This window comes from Gadus morhua, chromosome 6 (assembly GCF_902167405.1).
Source record: "Gadus morhua chromosome 6, gadMor3.0, whole genome shotgun sequence".
NCBI classification, from domain to species: domain Eukaryota; kingdom Metazoa; phylum Chordata; class Actinopteri; order Gadiformes; family Gadidae; genus Gadus; species Gadus morhua.
The window spans coordinates 10,397,165-10,418,813 of record NC_044053.1 but is presented as its reverse complement, the minus strand read 5'-3'; the positions used below and the strand labels follow the sequence as shown (position 1 = coordinate 10,418,813).

Genomic DNA, 21,649 nt, shown 5'->3' with positions numbered 1-21,649 from the left:
TGACACCGTGGGCTCAGATCCCGAGGGGGTGTGAGAGGCTGCCGTGCATCCCGAGGAGGTTCAGGGCTTTCGGAGAGCCCGGTCCTTAACCAAACAAACAGCCTGGAATTTCTGCCATTGTTGGCGCGAAGGGCTGAGTGACAGCGCCGCATTGCAGAGCGGCCCGTCAGTGGAGACGACCAGGGGTCAGGGGGCGACCACCCCCTGCCCCGGCACCAGACAACGCCGAGCGCTCTTCAGGTGGAGCGTCGACCCACCGGAGACGGAGAAGACGCAAGACGTCGTATATTACATCGGAAACTAGTTTTCTATTTCTGCACGCTATGTCGAATTGTTGGATCCGAGACACGAGGCAGATTCTTCAGACCTGGAATAAATCATTTTGGATAATTGGAAGAATGTAGCCCAGCGTAAAGGATCACATGCACTCACTCACTCATGAATGAACTTAATGCAGACACACACAAATGACAAACACCTTGAGTCATGATTGGACAAATTTATTCGAGACATCCTTATAAATAACCTGAATAAATATAAATTATGCTTCTCAGACATTTTGAGAAAATATAATAATGGCTATATATTTACAGATCAGGGAATTTGTGACCAGGTGACATCGGACTCACACCACCCCTAGTTCAGGGTTTTAGTGCAAGTCTTCATAAACTGGTCCACCTGAAAGTTGAACCCTGACCCCGCCCTACCGGCCAGGCCATCTCGCTTGACTGACGCCATTTGCTCCACCACCGTAAAAACTACTTTGACGTTTCCCACGACGATGCCGAGTTGCTCGACTCTTTCTGTATCTTTCCTCTTCGTTGCCCTTCTGTCAGTCTGTCTGTCTGAATAACAATAACGAACAGTGGTGGCTCCAAAAAGGAAACAGGAGAGCCAAAAAGCAAACAGACATTACTGTTACATCGATCGCCTGAATGACTTCCCATCGCCGGCGCCGGGCCTCCGAAGAGCTTCATTAGGAGCAGCCATTCGATGACTCCATTACCTCGGGAAAACACACAGAGACACACACACACACACACACACACACACACACACACACACACACACACACACACACACACACACACACAGCGGTGTGCGGCAGTGGCGTGCAGAGCGGGCGAGGAGCCCTCTGTGCTCTGGGTGATGGAGTCAAGCTGTTTCTGGCGAGTGGAGGTCAGGGTTCCTCCGTCAGCACCCTGGCCCTGAACACCGTGCACACATCATCTCCCCACACCCACCCGCCCCTCTATCCTCTAACACAGGGCTGCATCCCTGCTCTCTTTCTCTCGCTCTCTGTCTTCTTCGGAATCGCCCTCAACTGGAGGTCCAAATAAACCTGGTAACTCCCTCTCCGTCTCCCTCGCTGTCCCTCTCTCTCTCTAGCTGTCTCTCGTCCCCCACCTCCTGGTTCTGCTGTCTTCTTGCCATCTCCTGGCACACTGTCACACTGCCTTCATCGGGATCATTAATCAGGGTGGGGGGGCCGGGATGTGAAGGAGGGGAGATTAGACTTCAAACACAAATAAACTCAGCCCACCGGCCTCCGTCTCGTAACCCTTCTCCATCTCCATAGTGACTCTCCCTCACAGGGCTGCTTACCCCGTTCTGCTTAACATAGTGCTGTGGGTGTTATGGTTATGGCGGCAGCAAGTGGTAGAGTTGCCTATTGCTGCTTTATTCACAAAAAAACTACTTTCTGTGTGTGTGTGTGTGTGTGTGTGTGTGTGTGTGTGTGTGTGTGTGTGTTTGTGTATGTGCTCATGCGTGCATGTGGTGTGTGTGTGTGTGTGTGTTTGTTTAGAGTCACAGGTGATAGCCCTGTGAGCGGCTGACCTTCCATCCGTGTAAATACACAACAGATAACCTCTTATCAGTTTGGCATCCACTCTAGCACCCTGCGTTCCACCTCCAGGCCCAAAAGCACATCTCTTTTTAATAAGGATTAAAGGTGTGTGTGCGTGGGTTTGTGTGTGTCTATGCCTCTGTGTGTGTGTGTGGGTTTGTGTGTCTATGCCTCTGTGTGTGTGTGTGTCTATGCCTCTGTGTGTGTGGGTTGGTGTGTGTTTATGCCTGTGTGTGTGTGTGTGTGTGTGTGTGTGTGTGTGTGTGTGTGTGTGTGTGTGTGTGTGTGTGTGTGTGTGTGTGTGTGTGTGTGTGTGTGTGTGTGTGCTGCATTTCAACGCTGAATGTGTGCAAGCTTATGTTTCATCCCCTGCCCTGGAGTAAAGTGTGAGAATTAGAAGACAACAGTGCCACTGTCGGGTGAATTTGAGTACTACAGCCTACAATAGCGCGGCACTGATGATTTGTAACAGAAGGGATAGAGCTGTCCACACACACACACACACACACACACACACACACACACACACACACACACACACACACACACAGTAGGCGTGCTGCACTAGTTGGTGCATTGGGATATTCTGAGGGCCGGGGGGGCCGAAGACCCTCAAAAACAAGCCTGGCGCTCTGGCCGGGGTCTGTGAGGCTGACGGACAGGCGGGCCGTCCACTGTTTGTGTGTGTCCCTGGGAAATTGGGAGGGTCACGTTGGTGAAGGCCCCGGGGCCATCCATCAGTGTCAGGGGTGGAGGGTTAGGGGCTGGAGGGAGTTGGTGGTGGGGGGTGTGGAGGTGGAGGGTTGGTGGTGGGGATGGGGAGGTGGAGGGTTGGTGGTGGGGGTGTGGAGGTGGGGGGGGGAGGGGTGGAGGGGTAGCAAGGCATGTGTCACCTTCAAGACTAATGGACACGAAGTACAGACAGAGAAAAGACAATATTTACGGAATATATACATCTATATATATATAGATATATATATATATTCAGAAAAGAAAGAAAAATGCGCGAAAAGAAACAAAAACCCAAGGTATCTCCACAGTTCTCGTTAAGACGGAAAAAAAAACGATCATAATAGGAAAAACAAGCAGTCTGGAAGGAGGGGCCCATAATCCTGATTTATGAGGCTGTTTATCTAACGGGCTCCCGCTCTGCAGTCGGGCCTTTGCTAACTGGGGGATCCATAACACTTTGCCTTCAGAGCGAGAGCGTACGCAAACTCGCACGGGGGGCATGGAATTAGGATAATCATCCTGTTTCGTTCACGTGACGGCCTCCCCGACACTAACCTGGGCTTCCTCATCGACGAAGCGCCCAGGCGTCGCCGATATCAGCCACCGAACCCCGCTGAAGATGAGGACCAGGCCGTACTACACGGTGGAGGGGGAGACATATGTGAAGAAAATCCTGGACACTAGAGGAGGCCATTCTGGTGTCCTGGATGAAAGATTCATACGAGAACTCTCGGGCGAGCGAGTGGAGGCGAGCGAGCTAGAAAATGAGGGATTTACTTAACCGAGAGCCTACAGGTTATCTCCTTTTGAGAGGCTACCACCATGAACCCTGCCAAGAGAGAGAGAGACTGCAGGCATGCAGCCTGCATCACCAACAACCATTCGTCCTAAACCCTTGCTATAGAGTGGGGGACCCCGTGTGCTCGGTGGTGTTCAGGGACCAGGGGAGCTTAACCTCAGCAGCCGGTGACGGTGGCGTCCAGGCCGGAGCGCTTGGTGATGCTGACCTTGGTCAGCTCCTCGGCACAGGTCGGGTGGATCCCTACCGTCTCCTTAAGGTGGGAGAGGGTGGCGCCACACCTGGACACACACACACACACACACACACACACACACACACACACACACATCAGAGATACAGAGAGACACATCACAGATACAGAGAGTGAGAAACACACACATCAGAGATACAGACACACACACACACACACACACACACACACACACACACACACACACACACACACACACACACACACACACACACACACACACACACACACACACACACACACACACACACACACATCACAGATACAGAGAGACAGACACACAGACATCAGAGATACAGAGACACACAAATACACACACACACAGCAGAGATACACACACACACACATCAGAGATAGAGACACACAGACACAGACAGACATCAGAGATACATAGAGACACACACACATCAGAGATACATAGAGACACACACAGACACACACACACACACATCAGAGATACAGAGAGACACAAACCACCAACCCAAGCACACACATCAGAGATACACAGATACACACAGACATACAGATCAGCGATTCACACGCAAACACACACACACACACACCAGAGATACACAAACACACACTCACCCCAGAGATACACACACATCAAAGGTGAGACACACACACACACACACACCAAACACACATTCAATGGAGTGACAGACACATGACTAGCTCACTGTCTTCAGCAATAGTTTGCCTAGCCTTGTGGAAGCCACAGAATAAGCATTTCAACGCATATTACCAAAAAGGCCTCTGAAGTAAACTGCAAGTCTGCCAATTGCGTGCTGCCTTAAAATTGCTATGACTTATAGCGTAATACATTGATGGGGGAGCGGTAACGCATTAAGGCAGTACAATGAGTGGCAGGGATAATGGCAGGAAACGTTTGAAAGACTTGACAAATTGAACAAATAATGCAGTCTGCATTCTCCTGATAAAAATTGGACTACAGATACACATCCTGCACAACATTTACTCTTAAGGTTGACTATTGAGTCATTTGGCAGACGCTTTTATCCAAAGCAACCAACTGGGAATTCAGAAATGCATCAGGAGCAGGTAGAAGTTAGACAACTAGCTCGGGATCCATACAAGTAGACTGTGGACAGGGGGGATCAAAGTCAGTACCCTCTGGCGGGGAGTCGAACACCCAAATCACTATATATCACTAATATTATGCCCAATTATAATGTCTCCCAGTGATGGGGGCTCACCGTAGGGCCAATGAGAAGCCCTGCATCACCTCTCCAGCGTTGGGACCTGTGTAGTGCAGTCCCAGAATCCTCTGCTCTCCTCCCCGCTCACACACCACCTGGAGAGGGGGGGGGGGGGGGTGTTTAGGGCAAAACAACCCAGCCCTGTTTCTGTCCGTTTGTATCCTTTGAATCTATCCCTTCATCACTACAGGTGTCATTGTATTAAATACAATTTGGGTTAAAAAAAAATGGACAGTCAATTGCTTTGTTTTGGGTGAATGGGGTATGGAAAACAGCTTGAGGACATCGTTACTGTGGATACACCTGCTGGTCAAGATCACACCATGTACATCAGTTTGAAAATGTGTGTGTTCATAACAATTGTCATCTGTACGGTAGTCATCCCATGTCTGCTCTCTTTCGAAATGTTGACACAGGGTTAATTAAAAAAAGAATGTCATAATGGATTCACATGATTGGGTTAATGCATATGCTACTGTTTCCTCAATTCTGCAGTGTCTAGCATAATGCTGTTTACTTCTAATGATATGTGAGGTTTAGCATCGAACGGAGTGAGGGACCGCACCTTGATGTAACACTGGCTGGCATCTCTCTCTGCAACCGTGAACTCCAGAGGCTTGTAGAACGCATGGTAGACCTAAGTAAGCGCACATGTACACACATTAACTTTATATTTCACAATAAAAGCAGTCACAAAGTGCATGAAATGGTAACATTTAAAAACATTTTAAATACACGAGAGACAAGTGTGGAGATGCATTCATTATTTCTGGGGAGTGAAGGTGAGCTTGTCCTAACAGGTCTGGAGGAAGGGGGGGGGAGAGATGGCTGTTGGACATTCTGGGGCACAGGGGTGGGGTGGTTGTAAGGGTAGGAGGGGGGGTTAGTGGTGGTGGAGGGTTCAGTGCCTATGTGACAGCTCCTCGAGATCACAGGGGGTCTGTCATCGCCCCACACACGCCTCAATCACAGCCAATGCACGCCTGTCCGTCACACAGCCAGCCGGCTGCCGTCCTTTATTCATTTGTTTGTTTGTTGTTTATTTATTTTCGGTGAGGGATGGGAGGATGTGAACATTGGATCAGAAGTACTCCTTGTTGAGACCCTGGCTGTTTGGGATGCAGATGGTGTGCTTTATTTGATTGTAGTGAATTCGTTAGATTTAGTATGCAATAGTGAGTTAGTTCCAGTAAGTTATATTGGGTTTTGTAATAGGTTGCAGTCGGTTATTGTGAGTTCTAGTGACTTAAAATTTAGTATAGAATGGGTTATAGTGAGTTGTACTGGGTTGTGTTGAGTGCAAATAGGGTATAGTGGATTATAGTGAGTTGTAATGAGTTGTAGTGAGTTAAAACAGAGTATAGTGTGTTATAGTGAGATGTAGTGGGTGGTAGTGTTAGTGAGTTGTAGTGGGTTGAATAGAGTATAGTGTGTTATAGTGAGATTTAGTGGGTGGCAGTGGGTTGGAATGAGTTGTAGTGTGTTAAATAGGGTATAGTGTGTTATAGTGAGATTTAGTGGGTGGCAGTGGGTTGGAGTGAGTTGTAGTGTGTTAAATAGGGTGTAGTGGGTTATAGTGAGATGTAGTGGATGGTAGTGTAGTGGGCACCTCAATGGCGTCCTGCCCGTGTCTGCCCACAGCTTCCTCCTCAGACAGACCCACACAGCTGTACTCCAGAGGAGTAAACACTGTGGTCGCCACCTGATAAACATAAGCAGAAAAGTTGCAGCTTAAAAATACCCAAAATAATATTAAGGATTTAGTGTGTGTGAAGTGAATAGTATGGTAAACCTGTGTTCTCATAGTACTTACATTGTCATAGTCCATGAGCTGGGTGCTTTGGCCAGCTAGCCTGCGGGCAAGCAGTCTGCCCGCTTTAACTGCTGTCGGAGTCAATTCAGGCCGACCCTGAGGAAACACAACCCATCAAAACACTGAACTATGAAATGTTACAATCACATCTGTGACTATGTGCTGGTATGCCTGTGATTGTCTTAAGGGAATTACAAAAATATGTCAAGTATGCTAGTTTGTTAGGTTATATGAAATCACTTGTTTTGAATGCGAGTCACGTGAAGATTAAGCTTTTCATACCAATAACATTTTTAATTTGTTACTGTATAAAATCATTAATGTGTCAAGTATGCTAGTTTGTTAGGTTATATGAAATCACTTGTTTTGAATGCGAGTCACGTGAAGATTAAGCTTTTCATACCAATAACATTTTTAATTTGTTACTGTATAAAACCATTAAACTTAAGAGTTTAAGAACCACGGCAAGCTCACAGGCAGCTTTCCGTCTGTAAAGTAGAAACAATCAGCATTTGAAGCTGCTTCCCTGTGTTTCCCACTTAAAACCACCTCGGCCCAAGTGTGCGTCAGATGGTATTGTTATCGGGACAAACAGAAAGGCAGGACGACACAGACAGACAAACAGACTCGCCGACAGACACACACACCCCAGACACGCAGTGCAAAGTCGAATGCACAGGAAATAGAACGGCTCCGAGGCAATTCTACAAGCATGACTTAAGCCATCATCGACTTGTTAAATTACCGCCACACATCCTGTGCTCCGAGACATGCCTGTGTGCGTCCGCAGAGGGCCTTCAAGCAAGTCCACAGTGGTATTTCAGTTGCCGTGTTTACAAGCCTGACAACCTGCGTCATCCTAATGCCTATTTTGGCACATCCCAGACAGGCATCTCAATGACAGTGGTGGAGAGTAAAAAAAAAAAAAAAAAACTAGAAAAGAAAAAGTACAAAGTGGCGGACATCTCAACTGAGATATCAACCTTAGAACCGCCGTCTACCCCCCCACCCCCCCACCCACACACCTCCTTCCCCCAGCCACCTATCCTCTCCAAAAAGCCTTCCGCAGCAGAGGTTGACAGACAGATTGGGGCTAAACATAACTCATCAAAGCTAGCTGTCAATCAAACCTGACACACAGTGTGTGTGTGTGTGTGTGTGTGTGTGTGTGTGTGTGTGTGTGTGTGTGTGTGTGTGTGTGTGTGTGTGTGTGTGTGTGTGTGTGTGTGTGTGTGTGTGTGTGTGTGTGTGTGTGTGTGTGTGTGTGTGTGTGTGGCAAGAGGCCTAGCAGGCAGGAAGGAAACTCACAGCTGGACACATAAAAAGAAAAACACAGGCATTACTTCCAACAGGTATAGCTGTTATTAACATGGCCTACTCTGGCCTTGAAATGCCGGTGTGTGCGTGCGTGCGGTCCCAAGCATATAGTAACATTTGATTTTATTCTACAATATTATTCCATATCGCTCAATGTACCCATTCACGTAAAGGCATCCTTTAACTAGATAATTGTCCCCTCCCTGCTCCCTGATGTATCTGTATTCAAGTTGCTGAGATAAAACAGTATGTTCGGAGATGATCAGAAAGAGCATTTCCCTATGAATATTGTCTGAAAACCTTCCTTCTATGTTCGGATGGGTTTATTCATCTACTTTCTTGGGGACACCCACCTCGCCAATGTCTCCGAAGGCGTAGATGTTGGACACAGAGGTGGATTCATCAGCTCCCACCACAATCTTCCCCGTCTCCCGGTTGACCTCCACCCCCACCTTGTCCAGGCCCAGTGCCTTGGCCTCTGGTGCTCGGCCTGATGGGAATGACAGAGAGTCAGTACTGAGAGAGAGAGAGAGATACAGAGAGTCAGTACTGTGAGAGAGAGAGAGAGAGAGAGAGAGAGAGAGAGAGAGAGAGAGAGAGAGAGAGAGAGAGAGAGAGAGAGAGTACTGAAAGGAGAGCGATAAAGAGAGTCAGTACTGAGAGGAGAGAGAACCAGAGAGTCAGTACTCAGAGGAGAGCGATAAAGAGTCAGTGCTGGGAGGAGACACACAGAGAGTCAGAAATGAGAGGAGAGAGACACACAGAGTCAGTACTGAGAGGAGAGAGAGACAGAGTCATTACTGAGAGGTGTGTAACACACAGATAGTAGTGAGAGAAGAGAGAGAGAGACAGAGTCAGTACTGAGAGGAGAGAGTGAGAGACACACACAGAGTCAGTACTGAGACAGATAGAGAGACAGACACAGAGTCAGTACTGAGAGAGGAGACACATAGATTCAGTACTGAGAGAAGGGAGAGAGAGGCATAGACAGAGAGTGAGAGACATTGAGACACAGAGCATTCTGTTACAACTCTGCATTCTGTTACAACTCAGTTATACAACTAACGTCAGCTAGGGAAAATAAAATTGTATCATTTGAAAAGAAGAACCAAATAGCACACGCACGCATACACAGAAAGAGAGGGAGTCAAGGAAATAGTAGAATGCCATGAAACTCTGTTCCTAACACATAAAGGTAGACTAGACTATACAGTACTGCACAGATTGACACACCTTCTCGGAATGCATATCGTGTCCGATCCCTCATCGCTGTCAATGTCATACAAGCAAACATCTGGCTAGCAGTGTGTGCGTGTGTGTGTGTGTGTGTGTGTGTGTGTGTGTGTGTGTGTGTGTGTGTGTGTGTGTGTGTGTTCGGTGTTTATGTGCGGCGTGCGTACATGCGCGTGTGTCTGGGGGAATCTCGCCTTTTGGCAGAAGGTGAATAATTTACCAGCTGGGGATCAATCCCACCACATCCCCCATCCCCCACCCCCACCAGGGTGTGATGATGTTCTGTCACTTCCTGTGAGGGGAGGGGAGGGGGAGCTGCTAACTGATGCCGTCAACACCTGCCCATCCAGTGCAGCATTACCATAGCAACAGGACGGGCAGCACTGATGGTGGCAAATGCACAACCCATCCCTCAGCCCCGCCACCACACAATCCCCCCCCCACACACACAACCCCCCCCCCCCCACACACACACACACACACACACACACACACACACACACACACACACACACACACACACACACACACACACACACACACACACACACACACACACACACACAGGGTAGCATAATAAACACCAGGCCCATGAGGAACCGCTGATCTGCAATCGGACAGCCAGAACAACAAACCAGCCCACACCTCACCCACCGGCCCACCCACCCCCAGGGGACTCTCTTCCTGACTGGAGGCCGGCAGCGACCACCTCTGCCACAGTCTGGACTGCAGGAGGCAGACCCTGGGCTGGAGGGACCTTAAAGAGGCTCTGGGTGGCCGGTGTAGAACAGAGCACAACAGTTTGGTCCACACCCCCACACGAAAAATATACTTTTGATACTTTTTCTAGTGGTGGCATTAACAGGTTTTTCAAAAGATCCTAAAATAGTGGAGGGAGGGCAGGGTAGCTGCCAGGGACCGGTACGGCGCCACGGTGCGCCGGAGGACATAACAAAAGTGGACAGGCTGATAAGGGACTTATTGTCTGGAGTTTGGTGTAAGGCACACATAGATACACACGTACACACAACTATACACACGTACACACAAAACACCCACCCACCCCCCCACGGTCTTGTAGATCGGCAAGTCGGAAACAAATCCTATTTTCACAGAAGGTGGACGCTAGGCTAATTAGCCATAACATAAACCTCCCGGACTTAAAGCAGGAGCCGGCTCTTATCTGATCAATCAAATGAACAAAGACAAAAGAGAACCGACTTGTGCAGGCGACAGATTTCTTCTCTTTGAAAAGAAAAGATTGAAAGCGGCTTGTTTGATGCCAAATTACATTTCATAATAGCTGGCTAAGTTAAGACTATTACGGTATTCCCTTTCAGGCAGATTCAATGGTGTTAGACTAAAGATTGTATTGTATTGAATGAAGGGACTGGCGGCAGGCCCACCAGGGATGTTTTGGTTTAGGCTGTGATACCTAAACAAACAAACCACTCCCTCTGTAGCGAAGGTTAAGCACAGTGACTGGCAATTGTTTGATTCGGACTTTAAAACCTTGTCCATATTGCGGGCAACCGTTGATATCTAAATGTATATGACATATGCAATGTTAAGTTTAAAAGAATGACAGTAAAAATGTATTCTAATCTCATCTAATCTATTTAGCTTCTGAATTCCAGAAGAGATTGACAGTCTGACACGAAAAGCAATTAAACTTCCGCAGAACTCGAGATCCATCTCAAGAGCCATCTCCCCCTCTTAGGTGAAAAAGGATCCATACGATTAAAAACGCACAATCTTTAATTCACGTCTTAAACAATTTGAGGGATAGTGAGGCAGAACATCACTATAGTCAAACAGAACCACAAGCGATGTTGAGCTCTCCATTTGAAATAAAAAACCGATGAATCCCCAAAGAAAACTAATCAAAGCTAAAAAACCCTATCCCCCAATGCGCCACATTACCTAGTGGAGGAAGACCAGTGTGCCTACTGTCCATACCCAGACAGGAAGTGGGGATATGATCCATTTCCTGCCATGTCCTACAGCACCACCTGGACATGGGAGTGGCCATGGGGAGGGGGAGAGGAGGAGGAGTGGGGTAGAAGGATGTGTCAGACGGCACTGATACAGTCCCAGCATTCCCCTTTGGCCTGTAATAACCCCCCCACACACACAGCCAAGGTCACCGTCAGGGGGGAAGTGGTTGTGGATGCCCATTACCGCCGCACGCTCACACATCAAAGAGGAACGCCCACGTCACTGATCCAGGCTCGCTAAACCTGAACCAGGGGGGTGAGGGGGGGGGGGGGGTCGGCCTAGCATGGACACCGGCCCGGCCAGAGGAACACAGAGCCCCCCTGTCATTCGACTTTGTAGTGGTTTTGCGGTTACTCTCTAGTGACTTTGTAGTGACTTTGTAGTGACTTTGTAGTTATTGAACGGCTGACGGCGAGCTACTCTGGGTGCGGGGGTGAATGAAGGCGAGGTGTTTGATGCAAAAAAGTTTCTGTTTTAATTGAATACCATTTAGTCATTTGGCAGACACAAAACATGTTACTTACAGACGTATAAGTGTATGAATTAAGACGTCTTTTTCAAGGTTTTTGTAGAGGTAGATTGTGGACATTGAGGGATCAAATCCAAAACCATGCGGGTGCAAGTCTCTTTGTATCAAAGCATGCTAAAGGACTCAATAGTAAATGGTAGCAATGTAGGGCCCACCCACAGCACTGGCAGAGAACCCATTGAGCTTTGAAGCAGAAGCGGAAACCCAGCAGCTGGACCCTGGTGTCACGCATGGATGCCTGGCTAGGGATGAACAGGCTGGCGGCCTGCGTGGTTCTCACTGCCAGCCGCACGCTAAGGTGACGGAGCTCCGAGCTGGCGAGCGATGACGGATCGAGGACATCAGGTCACACGTCACGTACATCCTCATCTCTGTCACGCGCATCAAAGGCCTTCACCATTGCATGTGTGCACACACAGACACATGCACATGCATACATGCATACACACATACATGCGTAGACATACACACACACACACACACACACACACGGGGATAGTTCCACGGAAAAGCCCCGATTCTGGGGGGGTCTTGAACCACGGAGCGACGGGTGTTCCCTCTATTGTTCCCAGTGCCCAGCGCGGAGGGAGGGAGCGAGAGAGAGGGGGACACGGAGGAGAGGAGGATGAATGGAGGGGCAGGGGATGGGCAGCGGTGGCAGTGACAGATGTGTCTGGGACAGCGACTGGCACAGGACAGGAAAGAACCAAGGGAGGCAGAACAAAGATAGACAGAGACGGGGTGAAGGGACCCCCCCCCCCCCCCCCCCCCCGCCCCAACACAAGGGGTGCATCCTGCCCTGTCCCATCCCTCTCTGACTCTCCCCCTCTCCCTCTCTCCCTTCAGTAAGGCGACCGGGTGATTAACCACTCGGCCCTGTGGCAAGTCCATCACTCAGGATTTTTTATTACTTTGTTTTTCGGGCTCGATCGTGACCCCGGCGGCTATCTGCTGACGCAAGGTGTTGTGGAGCATGACAGTGGAAGTGAAGGCAGTGAGGGAAGGGGAGCGCGGTCAGATTAGTCTGTGTGCTTTTTACTTACACATCCTTTGTCACTTTTATGTTACACATGATAACAATGTTAACAATGAGGGCACAGCGGTGTGCCAAATACAATAAACGCTATTGAGGTCACTGTTTGTTCTGTAAATTGAAATACGTTTGCCATTTATTTTGGAAGGATATTCTAGTGGTTGAACGGAGCTCGAGTAAAACCTTGGATGTACTTAAGCCAGATCTACGTAGTCCCACAGCTGCTCCCTCATGACCTGTATCTGAATTCACTGGAGGTCGTGTTGAATAAAACGTACCTGTAACACTAAACCTAATTCACGAATGTAAAAATCCCTCGAGCAAAATGAAATGCAAAACGGACCAGCGGAGCCACCCAGATTCCTTCATTACCATTTTGTTCCAGATGAAATCATTCACACTCAGTATTGAAGTGCCTGGAGCCAGACTCACCCACGGCCCACAGCACCGAGTCAAAGGAGTCCGTCTCCTCCTTGCCCGTCCGCGTGTCGGCCCAGGTCACCTGCAGCGCCCCTGAGGGCAGCTTGTCCACCCTCTGGGGAACGCAGCCCCAGGCGAACCTGGTCCCATACGCCTGCATGTGGTCCGTCACCAGCCCCGCCATTTGCTGCAGAAACCAAAGGTTTAGGCCCAATCCCATTTCTACCCCTTACTCCTTTCCCTTGCCCCTTCTCCTTACCCCTTCAAAACAAGGGGGAGGGGGAAGGGGAAGGGGTAAGGGAATGGGATTGGGCCTTAATCATTCTTTGTTTATACTGCGATGTGAAATGTGATGAATGAATGTCATACAGGTCTTTAATGGCATTTACTTCATTCATTGAATGTGTAGTTGTTCCCTGAATGGAAAACTCCAAAACATTCCCTATCAGACATTTAAAGAGCTAGGTTTATCTAGGCCCAGTTTCAGTGGCACATTCAGGCATCCTTAATGTAATTAAACTCAAGATAGGTAGATTAGGAAACAAGTGTCTAGAGATATACAAATACTTCGCGAAAAATACAAAAAGGCCATGTTGTTCTCAGTGCTGCAGTGAAGCGTCAGTGAAGCATTATGCGGTGGTTGCAGTACCTGATCAAACCCACGGAGGGCAATGCTGCGCACCATGACTTTGGTGTCCTGGCCGATGCCCGTCAGGAACCCTGCACACTCTAGAGCCACATCTGAATCACCCCGTTAAGGACCACAGAGGTTACACTAGAAGAAGCAGCCAAACCATGGGGCACACCATGTCTTTCAGAGAAGGTACATTCCGGTAATATAAAACTAAAACGTGCACCGAACACGTAAACAGAAAGGGGCTAAAACCGCCCAGAACACAAAGCACCTCTGTGGTCGGCACTATAAGGCTAACCAGGGTTCATGTTAGTTCATCCCGGAGCTGTTTACCAGCGTCTAGCTCTCTCTCTCAGACGCCCAAGCCACAGTGACTCACATGCAGCACACAAAAGGATACAACTGGCTCCGACCACGAGTCTGCAACGCACAAAGACAGACAGTGAACAGACATAAAAAACACAATGACAGATGGGAATCGCAATAACAGCAATGCACTCAACACGCAGCCATCCTGTGTATCAGATGACAATGTGTTTGTTAAAAAATCAAATAAAAAAGGTTTACTTGAAAGCCGGGAATTACTGAAGAGATTAACCCGACACGACAATCTCATGTCTGGGCTAGATTTTAAGTGAGAACATGTTAAATAAATAGCGTAGAAAGTGGCCTGTCTGTATGTCATGTTGGTGTTGACTTTTGTGTGTGACTGTGTGTGGTCCATGGGAGGCCACACTTGTGGAGGACAAATTTGTTTTTTTGCTTTAGCTAATCCCCGTAGATCCAGAGAGGGCCATGTTGAAGGTACAGGTCCACACGTCAGCCCGCTGACTGGAGCTCCTTCCCTGCATCGGTCAGGAGGAGGAGATGGAGGCCCCGTCTGCTACAACGCCATCCCACCACGCTATCCCACCATGCTCTCCCTCAGCTCCAACCCCCTGCCCTGCCTCTATGCCCGCGCTGACTCGCTGACAGCCCGCCCCAGCCGGGCTCACGGCGGCAAACCGCTCACAGAGGGCCTCAGCGTATTCGTCCGAGGCACAACTGCACTCAGTGTGTATTGTACGCAGGCTTAGAGGAGATCAGCATGGCGGCCTCCGGTTGATTCTACACTTTGGTCGCTTTGACCATGACCATACTTCTCCCTCTCTCTAACTCCAAGTGCCAAGCTGTTATCCTTCTAAAAACAGCAGTGAGTGTGAGGAGATATGAAGACCAAACCAGTTATATGACAAGGCAGCCATTAGTTTAAACCTCTATTAAAAATCTTTTTTTTTTTTACATGCAGCCAGCCTACCCGACCAGTCCAGCGTGACGCTGGTCATCGAGATCCCACATGAAAGCCTTTTACATTGACTACTTCCAGCACGCTCTAAGAATTAGTTTCATTTTCTGGTGCTGTTAGCCTTGAGCATTCTGCTGCAAATATTCTTCATCAAATGAACGATTGAAGTATATGGTGATTAGAAAGCATCCAATCAGAACTTGGGTTTATATAGCCCTTGATGCCCTTCAAAACCAATCTAAAATTTTGCAATTGATGCCAGCTGATGTAACTTGTCTTTTGTATGGCAAATTATATAGTCTAGCACAGATGGAGCCAATCAAAGCATGGCAAATTGTATGTTCTTTTAGGATTGATTTCGATTTATACAGTCACTACAATTGAGTCCTCTCCATATGGCAGAGTATCTCCAACCAAAAAAATCCCATGATGCATTGTGATGCACAAAGCCTGTAGTATACTGTATGTGAATAAAAGCACTGTAGAATGACTTATGAGAGACGCCAAGTAATTCACCAAGACAATTTCTAGTGTGAATGAACCGTGGGTTATTGAACCTAGTAGATTGATCTACAGGAAAGTTCTTTAAAAGATTCATATTAAGTAATGCGTTGCGCAGGATGGTATGCTGGGCCTACCTGTATGCAGTCTCCCCCTTTAATCAGAATTTCTAACCCCATAGCTGCACCCTAACGGCACGAAAGACAACGATTGCAAGTCGCTTCGCTTAATGAGGATTCAGGAAGAATGTTTGGCTGCTAAAAATAAACAGGCGTGTAAAATATATTCCAGGCTCCATCCACTGACGGCCCGAACTGCACGCTACCTGCTAGCCTCTTTCAACAGGACACTATGGCCACCTGCAGGCTGCAGCCCTGAGGCGGGAACCAGTCACTCAGTAGTGTGCGTGCTCCGAGATCTATTAAACACCCCGTCACTCACCTGCCCTCTCTCCTCACACACCCCCCACCTCCGCCCCTTTTCCATGCCAGTTACATAGCCCTGCAGTCCCCACCACCTGCACAGCTCTAGAACAATAACTCGTAGCGCCTGCTAGCGCCTGCTAGCGTCTGCCAGCGACTACATAGTACATCTGCAGAGGGGCTGCGGCTAATGGTAGCGCTCAAAAACACTTTTTTCATCAAAGGACTTCCTGATCTCAAGTGCTAGCCTTGATCCTGGTCCCCCAAGCCAAGCACCGCTTGTGGGCGACTGGGGTGAGGTTCATGGTTAACAGTACTTCTTAAGAGGGTTCAAAGACTGGGGCTAACTTGTACAACTTGGTATTAAAAGCCTATTCAACAGGACTTCTATTTAAGTTAGCTTTCTAATTGAAGCTTCTGTATGAAATAATATGCTTAAGGTAGAGGACTTTGAACTGTGTTCCATTTATAGGTGGTATTATAATCATTATTTTCATCATCATTGTTAATATTATGACAGGATATCAGGACTGTTGGCCAATTATGAAGGAAATTGACATTGCCCCCGGTGGCCCCGTGATTAAACTGCAACTCTTTAGTTACCCATTGATAAAAGAAAAAAAAACAACCCTGTCAAACCTAGCATCTCTAAATAAATTATTTCCTGGTGTCTGTCATCGTCTAGGGTGAAACATCTGCTTCGTCCTTCGCCATTTAACCACTGCCAATAGTCAGGTCGAGGACGCCACAGAGGAAGAGGAGAGGAAACGTCAGGAGAAGAGCAATCACCCAGGTGATGACAGCAGCTAAACGGCTGGATTACAGGCCTTGTTCTGCTAATCTGAGTCACTGCTAAGGATAGCATGACAGGAAGAGAGCAGTGGTGGGGCTGGAGGAGGGGCATGGCGGCGATGGTTTGTTATCGTTTCATTATTATAGTATCGGTAACTACATTTAGTTGTTTGGTGTTTAGTGGGCCGGTGTTGGTGGTTACTATTCCTCGTTCATCACTTGACAGAGTCAGTAAAAGAGTGTGAAAGAGACACACTCTTTGGGTTTCTTTTAGGTTTGGTTCTTTAGGGTTGGAGGGTAGATGCTGTGTAGAAATAAGTCAACAAAGTAAGGACGGGAAATGTGCCTGGATTCAGTCCATTAAGCTTTCGGCATGAATTTTTAAATGACGTTCAGGTATGTATCTCACTTATTTGTGTGCTGAGGCGTGTGTGTGTGTCTGTGTGCTCGTTTGTGTGTGTGTACTGTATGGAGTGGAGAGGAGTGGGTGCTAACGTTTTTCCAGGTGCCTCTTTCAGCCAAAAGATGTCATCACTGGTAATGCCGTGCTCCATGGCTCCTGGGATCTGAGCGAGACAGAATGAGTGTGATGGAGACAGACGGACAGACAGAGGGAGAGACAGATAAAGAGGGGGATGGGGGAGGAGTTATATTCATCACCACACCGCACGGCACGCCTATACATATCATCAACAACACACGTTTAGCAAAACAAGGCAAGGCAAAGATCCCGGGTCATTGGTCCTGGGTGGCGTGTACCAGTCAGCAAGCACAACCTTTTGTTTCAGCATGGAAACGGACAGTGTCATGGCTATTTTTGATCACTTTTCCTTGGAGTTTGACACAGACTAAATGACTCATCGTACAATGCTAACATTTGGCTGGTCTAAATGAATTCTCCTCTCTATTTTCAAATAATAATAATAATAATAAATAAATCTTTGATATGCCCTGAAAAACAGTTCTCAACATTTGGTTCCGTTCTTTCAATTGTCATTAATTAAAAGGTTTTGAGTTAAAGAGAGGATAATGACACTAATGAGTTTCTAATAAATACTTACGTCTGTGGGGTATTTGGGACGCCCTCCGGTGGCAATCACAATGTTCTTGGCAGTCAAGAAGGACTGCAGGGACAGAGAGGATAATGGGGAATGTTACATTAAGATTGGCAGTACTTAAGTACAATTTCTGATGTGTTCATGATGTTAAACTGAACGATGAAGAATTTAATACAATAAATCAATGGCACCTAATATCCCCCTTTGTCTCACTTTGATTATTAAATACATTATGCATTCGCCTAGCTTCAGCGGTGAACAACGACAACTAATGTCTTTCGGATCATATCTGTGCTACCTGGTGATTCATAATGATTCCTTAAATTCTTTTCTTTTTGATACATTGATGGACCTCTGCTCTTCTGGTCATATTCATTATGTGACCTAAACATAGCCCAATCATGTTTAAACAACACCTTAATCCAAACAACAATGGGATTGCATTTACTCGTTTGTTCATGTTTGACTAAAACCAAAACAGTTGTCCACCCTATTGTGGTGGTTCTGACCAAACCCAAAAACCACCACAATAGGGTCGACGGATTTTAAAATAGATCAAAGGAAGAACAAGACTTTGGTTATGAAGAAGCAGCCCACCTCCTTCCCAGATTTGGTCATCCCTCTGACTGTGTGTTCATCTAGCAGGCTTCCCTTCAAATTGAGGTACTTCACCTTCCTGTATTGAGACAAGCGGTGTTAAAGGGCAAAAACACGGGGAGCCTTCAACCACACCTGAAGCCATCTGATTCACATAGGTGATTTGGGATATTCCCTCAGAACAGTTAATGTAAGCAGAATTTAGGATACATTTGGCATTGGATTCTCTATATTGGTAAAGAGAAGATAAGGGGATAAGGGGTTTTAAGATCTAAATGCATACCGGACATCCTTGGTAAGACAGAACTCAAGAATATATGACTGCCATTGGCAAAAGTATTAATCCAATGTATCCTTAAACCTTGAGGTGCTTAGCCCCAGTAATCCCTCAATCTCCTAAACGAGTAGACAACCTAATTCACGATACCTATTAAGTAAGAAAGTAAAATTCATAACCATGACGGCTCATGGAAGCACCCTTATTGTGAGGCCAACTGCTGAGAGAATGTGGCCATATTTAGAAAGAGTTTAACACCTGTTTGCCCTGCAGCTGAGTCATTCAGTCAACATGTCGCTCTGGATTAATCACGCTCTGTGTGGCCAAACATACATGGCCTCCAGGTTCCACACATAAGTATTTAGACAGAATGGCGTAACACACAGTTTATTTATTTGAGTATCAGTGATGTGAACCGAGATCATCAATGTGTTAAGGTTTTGTGAAAGCATGCAGAGAGAAAGATGCTTTAGCGAATATGGATTTGGGCTCACTTGTCCTTGAGCTGGACCCGGTGGCCCCAGTTGAGAGACCTGACGTGGTTCTGGACCGCCTCTGCCATGGTTTCCCTGGAGAATATAGAACAGGAAGCACAGAAAAGTGTACCCATTACCTGGCTTGATGACTAATCCAGTACAGGCACAGATAGTAGTGTGTACGTGTGCAGAATACATTTTAGGAATCACATCAAAGTATGTGCTCATCCGATACGCTAATTCTTGTGTATATGTTGTACACCAAGTTGGCCACAAGATGGTGCTATGTAGCGGCTCATTTTGTCTTTCACGATGACTTTCATATTTTAAGTGCTTTCCAATGTTGTTTTCTAATATTTTGGTTAGTTGTTGGGCATGGTATCTGACATCCTTACCAATCGTGGGACACTGGATCCTTGATCTTCCAGCCATACTTTCTGGCATCTTTAACCGCGGTGCCAAGCAGTGCAGCCTGGTGCATGAGCTTCTTGGGGATGCAGCCAACGTTAACACACGTCCCACCAAGACCCCACTTGGTACCTGTTCAGAAGAGCCTTCTTTAACAATATTGACAGTATTTTTGGAGAATGTCATAAATATACTATTATGCATTATAGTGATGAAGTGTGTTACTGCATTCCATTTACCTTTAGCAGATGGCTCCACATAATCTAACACAGCAACCTTCTGCCCCAACTGGGCCGCTGAAAACGATAGATTCTAGTAAGCGTAATAGTCATGAGAAGTTTACATCATAACAAGAGCCACATGTGATTCGTCACCTCCTGCAATTGTATTGAGTAGACTATGATGTATAACTACAAACTCACCTTCCTTGGAACACGCCAGACCGCCTGAGCCTCCTCCAATAACGACCAAGTCATAATCATATTTCCCTGCATGAGGACAATCATTTATTTGTTAAAGCTGCTGTAGTAGCTTACTCCAATATTCTTTGATGTTAGAGATTTCGCCATTACTTTGGTTAAAAGTTCAAAACATAAATGTAATGAGATCTGATTTAATAATAATCATTCAACAAATGTTGAAGAATACTGTCAATGTTCCACTAAAGTTGTGTTTGTTGAATGACTTTGACAGAGCAGATGATACTGTGTGGAGGCTGTATTCTATGAATGGGTCAGTCTAGGTTTAGAAAAGCTTATGGGATAGTGGACACGTCAAGCTGGAATCCTAAATATTTAAATCTACCAACGATTAAATGTACTTTTGCCGGTCAGAATAAACATAACTGTTACCTGTCAGATTTCTTGTTAGAATAGTAAAACAACTAGTCCTTTTCCAACGGTGCCGACTCTTGAAGAAGGCTGCCATGTTGTTTTGAATTAAAGGACCCATGTGACGTCAGCTAGTACGCAACAACAGAGCAATAGAGTGCCTGGTAATATGCCTGAACAAAATCAGGGGGAATAATATCTCTTGGCTTTTATTTATCAATGACCATTTAGACACGGCATATATATTTTCTACTAATTTGAATGTTGTGTTGGTGATAGGTTTGGCAAGGTACTGACTGTCTCCCCTCCTGTATCATTTTCTCCTCTAACTTTCTTATCCTATCCACTCCAGACAACGATGTAGCCATTCCATAAGCGCCGCAAAGGAATCCACATCTGAGCAATGTAAAAGGAGATGTGTATTTTAGAATGATTTTTTTTTTGCAACTTACATAAATCATTTCATCAACGCAACAATAGATTTGCATCATGCCATTAAAACTGGATTTCATTGTGTCTGTGAAGCTCAGTCAATGGCAATATTTACTTTCATCATCATTGGGGACAACATTGCAGTAAATCACAATACATACAAAATGTCTTATCACAAGTAGTGCAATATCTTGCCACCAATCTTTCAATGGTGGCAGTTGCGCACATGCCAATCTTCCATTTGCAAGTGTGTGATGAAGTGATGAAGATCACATTTGATGTGTTGAATTTAGTTAAGTGTATCAATATATAATAAATAATATTAATCACCTAATATATTGCAGTTTCAATTCCATTTGAAACTCGGGTTGAATATAGTGAACACAAGCAAACACATTTTTGCAGGCATGATTTATTGAAAACACACCAAATGTATACTCTACAAACCAGTATTTATTTTTTCCATTATGTTCAACAAGCGTAAACTTGCCTCAGGATATTAGTAAAATCAACATAATACATTCTGTCACTGTGGCATCGGCTGCTGGCTACCAAAGCATTCACAACTTTTACTTCTCTATGAAACCAAATATCTAGTGTTTTGAAAAGTTTTTAATATATTGTAATAAAAGGCAAAAACTTCACCAACAGTCTAGACTACAAGGGTAACAGAGTGAGCGAATGTGTCAATGAGTGACCGAATGATTGAAATGAGGGCCTTTACTTTAAAGGAGGGAGGGG

At 46.5% G+C, this 21,649-nt stretch overlaps 1 protein-coding gene across 1 annotated transcript; it reads right to left on the bottom strand.

Moving 5' to 3' along the window:
* Positions 1-484: 484 nt before the first annotated feature.
* On the bottom strand, positions 485-20,608 carry txnrd2.2 (thioredoxin reductase 2, tandem duplicate 2). The gene is made up of 17 exons (XM_030357644.1): positions 20,498-20,608; positions 20,069-20,134; positions 19,886-19,942; positions 19,634-19,778; positions 19,257-19,331; positions 18,486-18,564; positions 17,892-17,954; positions 17,326-17,396; positions 14,231-14,250; positions 13,846-13,937; positions 13,209-13,383; positions 8,337-8,473; positions 6,667-6,762; positions 6,463-6,555; positions 5,419-5,490; positions 4,851-4,948; positions 485-3,661 (listed from the first exon to the last, which is right to left on the bottom strand). Exons 1-17 carry the CDS (start codon positions 20,595-20,597, stop codon positions 3,538-3,540), a joined length of 1,563 nt encoding a protein of 520 aa, XP_030213504.1. The 5' UTR covers positions 20,598-20,608; the 3' UTR covers positions 485-3,537.
* Positions 20,609-21,649: the final 1,041 nt, after the last annotated feature.